General features: G+C 47.7%; 1 protein-coding gene across 2 annotated transcripts in view; it reads right to left on the bottom strand.

Moving 5' to 3' along the window:
* The window catches only part of LOC135824591 (uncharacterized), a 43498-nt gene that overhangs the window by 17659 nt on the left and 11943 nt on the right, over positions 1–13896 (bottom strand). For both annotated transcript variants that reach the window (XM_065337324.1, XM_065337325.1), the window contains exons 4-6: positions 12527–12604; positions 10167–10274; positions 1014–1403 (exon numbers count right to left, since the gene is read on the bottom strand). In XM_065337324.1, the coding sequence (XP_065193396.1) occupies positions 1014–1403; positions 10167–10274; positions 12527–12604 (576 nt within the window). The remainder of the gene's footprint in view (positions 1–1013; positions 1404–10166; positions 10275–12526; positions 12605–13896) is intronic.

Genomic DNA, 13896 nt, shown 5'->3' with positions numbered 1-13896 from the left:
CAACACAGTGGGAATGGTGTCTAACCAATGTTGTCTATATATGGGTATCTTACTGGAACTACTGTAGTCTACTCTACTACTACTTCATAACACTCTTTATGCTATCTCAGACTGCACGCAATTATGGGTTATTATAATAGTTATACCGTATTTCCGTGCATATAAAGCCATGGCCACCCTCACTTATAAAGCCATGGCGTTATAAGTGAACAAAATTCAATGTGGAGGAAGTAGCATCTGGAGTTAAAGGTGAGTTCAATTCTTTCAGTGAACCTACAGCAGCGGTGATTCTCCCTGCATGTACCCATCCCCACTGTCACATGCCATACCGCCACCACACCATCACACAAGGTTGTATGCCACCTTGTACACAATAGGTTCACAATTTGAAATTTTCAGGGAAAATTGAAAGTACATGGATGCTCGACATGAAAGTGCAACGGCACCATACGAGTACTCGAAGTTCATACTCTGCCGTTTTCTGCATGTACGCGTCTCTCACTTTTAGCGCCATGGCGTTAAAACCGATGCTATTTTCTCCAAATATTTGGTCCAAGACAGCGATGTTTCACCTATAATGCCATGGCTTTATATGCGCGGAAATACGGTATTAATTGACTTCGAGAAGCACAAAGAGGACTAAAGAACTGGAGGGGACTGGAATAATTACAAGGAGAAGACTCAGAGAACAACAAGGAGAACCACTGTGAGAACTATACTGCGCAAGCGCAGCCCTCCGGGTATAACTAAAGCCATGGAGGGAAAATTGGGTGCATGCAGTTAGTGAGACAGGCTGAGCGGGCAAAGGGGTCAGCAGTGCATGCAGTAAGGGAGGCAAAAGGGCAGCAGGGCAAAGGTCAGCGGGGAGTGCATGAATGGGTGTGTGTACAGGGATGTGCAGATGTGTATGTGTACGGGAAGTGTGTGCATACGGGAATGTGTACGGGGCTAAAGGGCTCATACAACAGGAATCATAGTCGTTGCCTGGCAACACAGAGGGCATCACAACTTACGGAAACAGGCCGCTCTGTATCTGGCCCCAATGGCGGTTAAATCGTGCGGGGCCCCAGCGGCTGTGAGCACCTCTCCACGTTGCACTCGGGCGACTCCATCGCTTAGCAGGTACGTGTCCTGGTCGCCGCGGCCCAGCATTCCGGCGTTTTGCAGAACACTGCGGAAATCCGACCCAGAATGGTACAACCTGTTGAAACGGGCCACGGTCAGCAGCTGGTAGTCGTACACTTCAGTTGCCGATTTGGCGCACAGTCGCTTGCCTTGTTCTCGGGTGAAATAAAATTCCGGGTCGGAGGGACTCGACCAGGTAGACTTAGTGGGCCGCAAGATGATAGTACGTGGATCATTCCTCTTTCTTGCATGGTGGACTCTGTATCCTTTCATAAAACCTGCGGAGAAGTACAGGCACACACACACACACGTACACACGTGCGCACGCACACATGCCCACGCAAACATGCCCACGCACACATGCGCACGCGCACATGCGCATGCACACATGCGCACGCACACGCACGCGCACGCACACGCACGCGCACACACACACACACACACACACACTTTGCTGTGCTGGCCCGGCTGAGCATTGTAACGGAATCTCAGCCATTCCGTTCCCCGGGACGCAGGACACAAAGGACAAGACTGGTTTGTTACATTATTTATATTGACATTACGGAAATGGAGACAACACTCAAAGGGACGAACAAGAAGACTGACAAAAGGACTCTCGACTACAAAATCGCGCATGCTATTATCACACATGCACGCGACTAGACGAGACAGTTTGGGGAATGCCATCACACAGGAAAACAACACATCATTTCATAACACCATTCACACACACCAGCACGTGTCATCGTCAGTAAAAAACCACCAGATGTCTCCATCGAGTAAACTGGGACATTTTCAGTATCGACCCCCAAAGGAAACAGCAGCAAGACTTTGATGCCCACAGCAATATCCATGATATGGTTCACTCTTTCACTTCTATCATGTCCACACTAGACCAGTATGCACCATCGGTACCCCAGCGTAAACGCGCACGCCGCCCGTGCCCCTTGCTGACTGATGAGCTTGTGGGTGCAGTTCTTAAACGCATACATTTACACCGGCTCCTCATGAGAGATCAAGCGAATGTACAATTGCGTGATCAGCATAGAGAAGCTTGGGCCATGGCCCGTCGACTCGGCAGGAAGCTGCGCAACCAGTTCTTCACTGAACAATGCCGAACGACTGTCCAGCGCAAACTGTGGAGAGTGTTGAATGTTGTAACTGGCCGTCAAAAGAAAGCCCAGGTCCCACAGGCATCCTTACAGGAACTCAGTGAAACATTTGGTTGTGTCGTACATGACCCAGCGCGTCCCATCACTCTTCAAGCTCCCTTGGGACCAACCCAACAATGTGGTTTCTCTGCCTTCCAGCCAGTCGCAGTTTCTGCCGTCGAGTCCTGCTTGAGTTCTGTGGACCTAAGTAAGGCGACTGGCAGTGATGGTGTGCCTGGCCTACTTCTACACAAGTTCTCCTCAATATTGGCACCCAATCTCACCAAAATTATCAACTATTCGCTCAGAACAGTCCAACTTCCTTCCACCTTCAAATCCTCACATGTCACCCCTCTGTTTAAGGGTGGCGACCCAACCTCACCTACAAACTACCGCCCAGTTTCCCTGCTACCCATCATCTCCCGTATTCTGGAGGCATTTGTAAAGAAACAGCTCACTGCCTATCTCGAATCAGCACAGCTTCTACCCACCAGCCAATTTGCCTATCGTAAACAACACTATTGGGAACAACACAGAGTACGGGACAGTTGTGACTTTTGAGCTCTGCAAATTTTTAAGCCCAACCGGCACTAGGCCGGTCTGGAGGTAGGCATAACCGGCCCCTGGATGTGACAATGTCGTCTGAGGAGTCTCCCACCGCACCAGCAGATGTAGACCTTGCTGTGATGGACAATCAGGAGATCCGGCATCTCGCCAAGAGTCACAGACTGGAACACTCGGGACTGTCCCGTACCCAGATAGTCAAGCTTCTTCGCGACAACGGTATTGGTTCGTCGACAAATTTAGCAGGTCAGTCTGACAAAGTGCGCGATGTTGTTCAGCAGGCTTTGGCCGGTATTGCAAAAAATGTTAAAGAATTGGCCGCCAAGGTAGCCCTAATTTCTGCCTTGCAGTTCGAGGTGTTGTCCCTTCGAGGAGAATTGGCGGCTCTCAAAGAAAGGAACTCTGATCATGACCCTGTACAAACTAGCACACCTGAACCTCAACCCGTACGTGTACAACCGCCTGCTGACAGCGTCAGGTTGTACAGCGCGGCGGCACGTGCATAGTCGTCACAGGTGCGAGCACGGGATAACACATGGGGAGGCCCCAGCCAGCAGGCCAGTACTACACGACCCCAAACAAGTCACCCAGGGCCAGGCACTCAGGTCACGTCGTACTATGAAAACCGGCCCAAGCGCTCTGATCAACTACAGGGAGGATCCCGTACAAAATGTTGCGCTTTGTATGTGGGCAATGTCAATAGTGGGTGTACATCAGAATCGATCGCCAAATGGTGTGAACGCCGAAATATACCTGTCATCAAGTGCTCCGTGTCTGAGACAAAGTACTTCGGGTTGGCCTTTGCTCACGTAATTCTGCCAATACAACAAAAAGCTACTGTTCTGGAACCGGAATTCTGGCCTTCAAATGTCAGAGTTCGAGAATGGCGCTTCAAGGCTGACAGTGTAGCAACTGGTCGAGCTGCAGAGGAGCACTAAATGTTCTGTTTAAATCCTCACGCAGCCCCCTTTCAACCCTTGAACCCTCATGCACCTATCTTTCAGCCACGAAATGTTTGCCCCACTGTAAATCCCCTACAGCATGAATTAAAATAGGATTCCTAAATGTTTGCCATCTTCTCAATAAAAAGCATGAAATTGAAGATTATATTCTTTCCCATAAAGTAGATAATTATAATGATGCTAGCAGAGACTTTCTTGACAACCTCTGTTTCCGATGACATCCTACGCATACAGAATTACACCCTGGTCGAACGCGACAGGCCAACTCATGGCGGAGGCTTAGCAGCATATGTAAGAGATCATCTCCGAGCCCGAATTGTGAAGGCTGACATCCAGGTGGAAATGCTCATGTTAGAGGTCAGTGGGCAGCGTTCCAAGGTTCTCCTTGGTGGTGTGTACCGTCCTCCAGGCACTCCTGTGCAATTCTGGCAAGACTTGACGAATGCACTAGACACTGTCATCTCCACACTTCCCACGTCACCTCTGGTCCTTTTTGGAGACTTCAATGTCGATGTCAGCTCCCGCGACAGCCCCCAGCTAAACAGCTTGCTGCACCTGTGTAATTCTTTCGACATCAAGAACCAAGTGGACAGTCCTACCAGAGTTGGACCCCAAGGCAGCCAAACAACCCTGGATCTCGCTCTGGTCGGAGACGATCATGTGAACTCTTGTGTCGTGGTACCTTGTACAATCAGTGACCACTTCGCTCTGGCACTTGATTTGCGACTCACAACATCCTGCACACCGACAGTGCGACGTGGCCGTAACATTGCAAGAATTGATATGTGTCAATTTGCATACGACCTTCTAAATAGTGATCTAGAGAACTTCTGCTTTGCGCGGACGGAAGATGAAATGTGGGATATGTGGCTGGAGAAACTTGTCGCTGCCTTGAACACTCATGCTCTTATCCGTCTACACCGCCCAAACGCTCCTACCCGGAAATCCTTCCCCTGGAAGACGCCAGCTCTACATGACCTAGTCCAGCGACGTGATGCGGCCCATCGACGGTGGAAAGCATCACCTGCAGACCCTGCTCTACGCAATGTCTTCACTTCTGCCCGAGACGAAGCCAAGCGTATGTCACGACATCTCCGAGCCACCTACTTTAGGGACCTTCTTGCTGCTAGTCAGGCCAACGCACGAAAAACCTGGCAGACCATCAACTACCTCAGCGGTCGTAACAAGTCCTCAGTTCCACCAGCCGTCAGTGTCTCACAGCTCAGTGACCAATTCAGCGGTGTTGCGTCAGACCCAACTAGACCACTACGTCTCTCAGCCCCATTGGGTCCCACGAAGAAGGAATGCCTCGAAGAATTTGCTCCAGCAAGTGTGCAAGAGATTGCTAAGCTGCTCTCCAACATCGACGTGCGCAAAGCTGCAGGCAGCGCCCAGGTTCCAGCTGCAATCCTCAAACACTGTTCTCCTGTCCTTGCACCGTCCCTCACCATACTAATCAATGCATCTCTGGCTTCTGGTGTTGTTCCTGCATCTCTGAAGACTGCGGATGTTCGTCCCCTCTTCAAGGCTTGCTGAAAAAGCTGAGCCACTACGGTGTTGACGGCAAGGCTCACAATTGGCTCGAAGCCTACTTGACAGGACGCAGGTTGAAGGCACAACATCCGCCTTCATACCAATACCAGCGGGAGTGCCCCAGGGCTCGGTCCTGGGACCACTTCTGTTCCTGGCGTACACCATTGACCTGCCCACTGCCTGTGAAAATGCTACAACCTCGTGTAGCCAGTTCGCGGACGACACCGCACTGATTGCCATTGCAGGCAGCTACATTGAGTGTGAGGCTGCGCTACAAAGAAGCGTCGATGCCGCAGCAGAATGGCTAGAGCGCTGGCACCTGCTAGTCAATAAAACGAAAACCGTCATCCTCCCGTTCTACCATGCTAACCGACCCCCACCACGACTACCCGAAATAAAACTTGGCCAAACCCTACTAGAAACAGTAACACAACATCGTCACCTCGGCATCATCTTTCAGCACGACCTAAGATGGTCAGCCCACCTGCCCCAAGAGTTCAAGTCCCTCGCCTGCCATAGATCATTCAAGAGACTTTTAAAGGTTTATATTTATGGTTAGCCAGCATCTAGGCTTGGACTTGGAGTCGTGACTCAACTGTGACTCAACTGTGCTTTCTTCTTCTTCTTTTTTTTTTCTTCTTTTTTTCCCTTTCTCTTTTCTTTTTGAGTATTTGCAGTCTGTGTTTTCTGTATTTTTCTCTCTTTCGTGGAGGCTTGCTTGTTGTATCCTTGGCTCTCGGCCGTTACTTTATCGCCATCATAATATTGGGCACCATTGCCCGTTTGGTCTGCGATACAAAAATAAAATTTCAACAACAACAACACTCCACAGAGGATGCACTTGTCTTCGCAGTCAACAGATGGTCTCTACAGTCTGTTTCAAAAAGATTAGCAATCAAGTTTGGGTCTTTTAAAAAGTATGAAGATCAGGCAAATTTGGACAACAAAGTACATAAAATGGCTTGTTAGGGCATGGCAAATTGTTCTGTGAAGGTTTCAGAACAATAGGACCAACCGTTAAGGAGTTAGAATCTCGGCCAGGTTTCTTGCCTTTTCCCATGGTTTATAATTTGCCCTGGAAGCCAGTATCGATTTGTTATCAAAACCCACGATGTATCCCTTCCTTTTTGGCCTTGTGGTTATGAATGCTGTCTGCTGACCAAGAAGTTGTGAGTTCAAATCCCAGCAAATCTTCAAGTCAAACATTTTCTCTTCATTTTTTCATTGTTTTGGTGATCACGCTGGTACAATTTTTGTACAAGAGTCAAGACAAAGAAGGTGGCTGCGCCAAACGACTTGTTGTTGGAGCTCGCGTTTCCTGCCGAACTGACTGACACTTGACTGGCTCACGCCATGTGAAGTTGTGAATTTATTTTAGTATTTCAAGATCGCCAATTTATTTGAATTTAGGAGTCAACGCCGTCTTCTATCAGCTTTCACAGGCGTCTGCTTTTCTCAAAATGTCGTCGAAGTCACACGGATAGCTTTGCCACATCAAGGCCTTGGGAATGAGTCTGTGTCAATGCCGTTTTCGTCACATCGTGAGAGTAAATTGCATCCACGGCAGCTCAAAGAATCTATTTGGTCACAAAACGAATTGGGACGCATCCCGCTCGTCAAAATTTACCAGACTTTCGACATGTCCTCTCTGACTCCATATCGATACGAGGAAGAACTCGTTTGTTGTAAACCAGACGAACACAAAGTCATGTACGAGTACCGACGTCAGTGAGTTGTCATTTTTCATGCTTTCGCGCGGAATATTTCTTCGAGTTCACAGTGAGTTTTTCCAGGCAGCCCTCGAGCGCTCATACGGTAAGACGGCAAACTCCCCGGGCGATCGCCAGGATTGCTAATCTTTTTGAAACTGACTATAGCCACATCTCGACGAGAGTACACTGGAGTTGTGTTCGTAGACATGTCAAAAGCGTTTGATCGCGTTCAGCACGAGTGTCTTCTAACTGAACTCTTCTCTCTTGGCATATCTGGTACCCCACTCACTTGGTTTGCCGATTACCTCTCAGGCCGCTTCCAGCAGATCAGAGTTCAAGGACATCTCTCCTGCCGTTTCTTGTTCTCGAAGTGTCCCACAGGGCAGCGTTCTTGGCCCCCTGCTATTTGTCTTGTACACTAGCACATTGAGCACGATCCTGCCACCAGCGGTAAACCACCAAGAATTTGCGGACGACATTACTCTCGACTGCTCAGACCCCGACCCCACTGAAGTATGCCGAACCCTCAGCCATGCCATCACAAGCCTCGCCACGTGGCTAGAATATATTGGTTTGCTGCTGAATGCAGCAAAAACTCAGCTTCTCTTCATAATGCCCCGTGGCGCAGATGACACACAGCCTGAGGTGTTCTGCCATGCTGACAAACTCGCTGTCACACCTTCGGCTAAGTATCTCGAGGTAATACTCGATGAGGAGCTGTCCTGGAAGCCCCAAATTGCGTACCTGAGCCGCAAGACTGCTAGGACCATTGGCCAGCTCTGGAGGACTCAGAGGACTCAGTTTGTGCAAGACGCACTTGGTTCCTCAGCATGGTCCTGTCTTAGCTATGCTATGGTTCGAATAGCTTTGTTCCTGGGCTTTCTGCCCAGTTGCTTGGATGTCTGGAGAAGAGTTTCAAAGCCGGCATTCGTGCAACCTTGCAACAGCGCTTTCTCACCCCCACCCCACTGCTTCTGGCACTTCTTAGTATTGTCAGCCTGGCGTCAGGCGAAATAGCATGTCATAGTACATTCGAGATCAGCGGGAAGAAGATGACGACGTCCACTAATTTAGTATCTGTGCACACGAATCTGCTGTGTGTGTTACTCTGTGTGTCAGCTATGGCATCATCGCCTGTGGTTCCATGACTAGCATGTACGTCTGAACCATCCTGCAAAGTTTGAATGACGTAGGTTGAGCGATCGCTCCGCGAAACATACTTTTTGAAATTCTCTTCATAGTACATCTGCCACCATTGAAATTTCGAATTTCTTCGAATTTTTTGCTGAGAGGGGTGGCTTGCAACCTCGATATGGCTTGTTCCAGGCATGCTTTGGAGCCATCGCCTGTTGAAGTAGTGGCGGGGATCTGCCCTGCAACTGCTACAACAAAAAATGATTCGATCTGAGAAAGGGTGAGACCGCGAATCTCGGTTGAATATTGAGTATTTCAAGCCTTTTCACGACGAAGATGGAGTTCTTTTTGGAGATGGACGTCGCGGCAAAGGACATGGTGTCCGACTTCTGGCGTCTGGTGAAGCCAGGGATCATTTGTCCAGTCAGGTCGGCAGCCTAACCGTCGGTAAGCTTGTGTTTGGATCCCGTTCTGCTCGATGTGGTAGATCACAAACAATTATTTGATATCGCACAAATTGATCTCAGCATCGTGCGTACGGTATTTTATATTCAGAAAATCCCAAAGTGTCTCTGTGTGGCCGTCCTATGCCACGAGAAACTCCAATCAGGCTCCTATGTTCTCTGCCTTCATGATTGAATGTCCACTTCGTTTGAACAACGAACACAACAATCGAGGACGGCTTTGCAATGAAAAATACAGCTATACTGGAGCTGAAAAAAGAAGAAAAAAACGTGCTCAGGATGAGACTCGAGTACACGCATACTCTCCCAGCAGGTGAAACGCAAATTTTTGTGAAAAATGCGTGTCGCCGACTGACCAGTAATTTCGCCTGACGGCACACACATACACTCAGAAAATTCTATTTTTTGTACACCACTTTATCAATGGATATTGTAGCCCACTCCTACAGCAACTCTTTACAACGACTGCTCCAAACACTGTGCTTAACGATCAGCGCATCACTAGGGGCCACGTCTCCAACTTGCTCCAAGTCCCTTTCCTTTGCGGGCCTGCTGGTCGCTCGAGTATGATGTTTCACGGCAGTATTGCATGGAACGCCCTCTCGGCTGATGTCAGATCGACAACTGCTGCCGATCAATTCAAGAGAGCCCTATCTGATATTGACCTACTTAACTTGTAAACTCTATGCCAACAGTCAAACACCTCTCGCTGTACTTCATGTTCCCTGGACTGCTAAAAATTGTGCCCATCCAACAAAGTCTGCCAATGGTCACGCATATATATTCATGAAATGCTTCCACTTCATTATTATTTGTTATCGCAATTTAAAAATTCACACAAATTGAGTGTCAGCATACACTCAATGTCATAACAAACATTTCCAAAATAATAACTATACCGCTTGCATGTCTTTATCTCTATACATTTCCTCATATAATTTCCTTCATCTTTCTGTGAGAACCGGACCTATAGGCCGGTAAGAAGGCAATCATGCCTGTGCAATTGGTGAAGTAAAATAAAAGTCAACAACAACAACAACAACAACAACAACAACAACAACAACAACAACAACAACAACAACAACAACAACAACAACAACAACAACAACAACAACAACAACAACAACAACAACAACAACAACAACAACAACAACAACAACAACAACAACAACAACAACAACAACAACAACAACAACAACAACAACAACAACAACAACAACAACAACAACAACAACAACAACAACAACAACAACAACAACAACAACAACAACAACAACAACAACAACAACAACAACAACAACAACAACAACAACAACAACAACAACAACAACAACAACATACACACATACAAAAATCTTTGTGCGTGTGCGGCACGCTACACTACGGCAATCAATCACGAAACCGTTGTCGCGAAAGTTGACCACGGCTCGGCTTTTCGGCACGCACGACGCGAGACGCACGCCATCGGAGCCGAGGAAGGCTTACACTGTGTAGGAAAGTGTTGAAAAACGAATAACTTACCTTTGTCACAGTGATAAACATTGTAAGGGTCCTTCTCATCATTCTTGCAGTTCGTTAGAGGGCAAAGTCCTGGAGTGGTCTTCGCAAGGCAGGCAGTCTCCTGCAAAACTGGGACAACAAAGGCAACAGCAGCAGCAGCAGCAGCAGCAATGGCATTATGACATCAAGTTTGCATAAAGGAGCATGCTTACGGTGTTTGACGGATGCTGTGCGCAACTTTGAACTGTTGAGTGGGAGAGCTTGTATAGCCACGCACAAATACGTCTTGGTAACTCAAATATGGAGTGGTTCCGGTTCACGGAACGACATTGCACTTGTTACTCGAAAGGATTAGGTGACTTGAAAAGGAGTGTCACCAGAAAACCTTATTTTGAGACAAGTTCTAGTTAGTTGAGACAAGTAGAGACAAGTGAAGCATGCAAAAGGGAAAAGGCAGCGGAAAAGGAGCCCCAGGCTCGCTGCGCATGCTCCGGGCTGAGAGCTGCAAAATGGTGCACGCGATAAGTGCAGCATGACCTCAGCATGACCTCAACATGATGTAACACATAAACAAATAAAGACATAATAATGAGCGTAACGCGGATTCGTGATACATATTCACGACAGATGCGTTCGGAGAGTCACCAAATGAAGAAGAAACCTAAAAAGTAACAGAGATCACGTTTTTCTTCTTCTTTTTCCGAGTTCAACTTTTTTTAAATTTTTTGCTATGCTCACATAACCAGCTCGAAAAGAATAAGGGAAGACAATGGTAGGAGAGTAGGACAAACTGACCCTATCTAACAATCTCTGCTGACCGTACATGGCAAGCTGGCTAACATGTGGCAACTCCAGCTAGCCATCAGGTCTTTTAATATCTCCACTTGGGGGGATAAGCCATCAAATCAAGTTCTCAACTGGAGATCGCCCATCAGATCAATATCTCCACTCGAGCTAACCCGCCCGCCTATTGCCATATGCAGTGGCCCTCACTGAAATCCAATGCAAAGTGCAAAGCTGGCCCGCTAGACAAGTCCTGACTACATCATTGTATTTGTTTATGTTCAGCTGCAGTCATGCCACTTCCGGGGTGTCGAGGACCATGCAAATCGAGGTCGACAACTACAGTCAACTTTGCATATAACGACACTCGGCCGGGCATCAGAAAAGTGTCCGTATTCGCGAAGTGTCGTTATACCCGAAGTCTCATTATATGTATTACGGTTAGATGGGACTTTGCTCTGGGCATGGAAATTCTGTCGTTATTCGCGAATGGTCGTTATATGCGCAGGCGTTATTAGCGTTATTAGCGAAGGCAATTTGGGTCGGATTTCACCGAGAGCACTGTGATAGCCCGTGATGAAGCCCTGGGCGGAAACTTTAGTGAAGGTCCAGAACATGGGCATCAATATGCGCGGGGCGCTAATGTGAGCCTGAACGTTGCTACGGAAAAGCGAGATCAGACTGATTTTCACGCCAACATGCCATCATACGTAATGTAAGTCGACAATTGTTCGGCCCATTCAATTTTCGGCCTCCCAGGGCTAAAACCCATTTTGGCCGCATTATATTTTCGGCCTGTACTGCTGTTGCCTGTATACACTGTCACACTGAACCTTGCAGAACAAATTTTCTGCCACAACACATTTTCGGCCTAACATGACCAGGCCGAATATCGCCAAAATGAACACTCTAATTTCAGAAATTTTCTGTGCTCAATATTTTCGGTATGAGGGCAACAGGCTAGGCTAGGTGAACAGAAATTTTCGGTACAGAGAAGCAGTTCCCTATTGCATTATGTGTGTTAGTGTTTGTTCGGTGTATTGAAATTTTAGGTATGAAACAGACGCACCGAAAGTACCGAAAATAAATGTACACCGAAAATTTGTGAAATTACAGTATGCGCCGAATATTTGTCGACTTACAGCACACAGTTAGCACAGTGTACTGTACTCTATACTATCTATCATTGTACATGCAAGTACACGGTGCAGTGCAGTGTACTGTACACTGGGTCTGTGCTCTCTCTCTCCGGGGCATTTACACGGGGGTGGGCTGGAAAATTGGGACAGGAGCGTTGAAACCGGGCGCCTGGGCGTGTACACTAGCAGGGGGCGCTATACTGGGTGGGCGTTGATACGGGGCTTCCACGGTATGGTGTGTGTGCTATGCAGTTTGGAGATTGCAAAGAGAATCAAAGGAGCAATGTGATGATCCGAGCCTCATTCTGCCCAGCCTGGTTTTATCCAGACTCCAATGGCGTGCTGATAAGAAGACCAGGTGGTATCTGCCCAAGCACGCAAGACAATCCCTTATCAACCGTCATACGTTGGCAAAATACTGTTGCCCGTGAAGCACTTGGTCTTATCGACAGCACTTACGGGTTTCACAGCTGGCACCGGTGTACCCTGACCTGCAGAGGCATTGATTTTCCAAGAAATATCCATGGACACATCTGACTGAAACATGCGCATGCACGCACATGTACACATACGCGCACACACGCGCACACACGTGCGCACGCACACACACACAAACACGCACACAGAGACTCGCAGATACACACTCAAGTTCACACACATACACACACGTGCGCGCACACACGCGCACACACACACACACACACACAAACTCGCAGATACACACTCACACACACACACACATACACACACAGCAACACACAAATGCAAGTCAGCAGAGCGATTTACTGAGCGTGGACCTGAGTGCGTGATTGGTGAGGTCGCACACGATCATGATGTTGATGAGCGTCCACCACACAGGATGCATGCATATTCACAGGTCACAAACAGGGTTCGTGTATGTGCTCTTGTGCCTGGAAAACCCTACACTCACCTACAATTACAATCATCAAAAAGTGGGAAGTCTCGGCTTTTTTTCTTTTTCTTAAAAAAAATAAAAGCTTGCACACTCTAAAAGCAGAAATTTTCGGTGGTGTTTTATTTCGGTAACTTCGGTGCCGACAATTTTTACCTAAAAAAAGAACGCACTGAAAGTTTTGATACCAGTACCGTAAAGTGCGCTGCAGACGCCCACTTCGCTGGAAACGCCCACTTCGCTGCAGACGCCCACTTCGCTGCAAACGCCCACTTCGCTGAAAACGCCCACCCCAGCGGGTCCATACTATTTTCGTCGTTTTCAGGTCAATATAGTTGGCATGAAGGTCGAATGCGTACGAAAACGGCTGTAGTGCCTACAAGCTGCCTGTGTCTTACCAGGAGGCTCTGCAAAAGCGATTGTCATTGTCTTGCCGACTTGCTGCAAAGAAAAACTTCTGTCGAGATTTCCTTTCATTCAATAAATGAGTCGTATTTGTGGTAGTTCACTCTCCATGTGGTAATGCCGTAGAATCCATCTGATTTTCATGAAATTTCTGCAGTGCTTCGATGACGCGCTTTCAGAAGGGAATTGTGATTGTTCTGACGAAGCGTCATTCAACGACTTGACTGGTCGCAGTATTGCAGTTGCAAGTCGAACAGGGTATGTCACAGAAGCTACACCTACAAAGTCGCTGCTAACTTGTTGAAAACTCGGAAGTGCTCGAGAAAAATACTTGCCTCTGAGCGTTGTGTGATTTGGAAATGATGGCTTGAAACACTGTCAGAAGTGTATTTGGTTCGTGCAATACTCTGTTCTTCGCTACCTTATTACTCGGAAGAAACTCCCGTTTGGATTTGAGAACTAAAACAACCATCATCAATTCATCATACAATCACGACGAGCTAGCTCGTGG

The sequence above is a fragment of the Sycon ciliatum genome, chromosome 9 (genome assembly GCF_964019385.1).
Source record: "Sycon ciliatum chromosome 9, ocSycCili1.1, whole genome shotgun sequence".
In the NCBI taxonomy this organism is placed as follows: domain Eukaryota; kingdom Metazoa; phylum Porifera; class Calcarea; order Leucosolenida; family Sycettidae; genus Sycon; species Sycon ciliatum.
The sequence above is the reverse complement of the archived record's forward strand: the minus strand, read 5'-3'. Positions and strand labels throughout refer to the sequence as shown.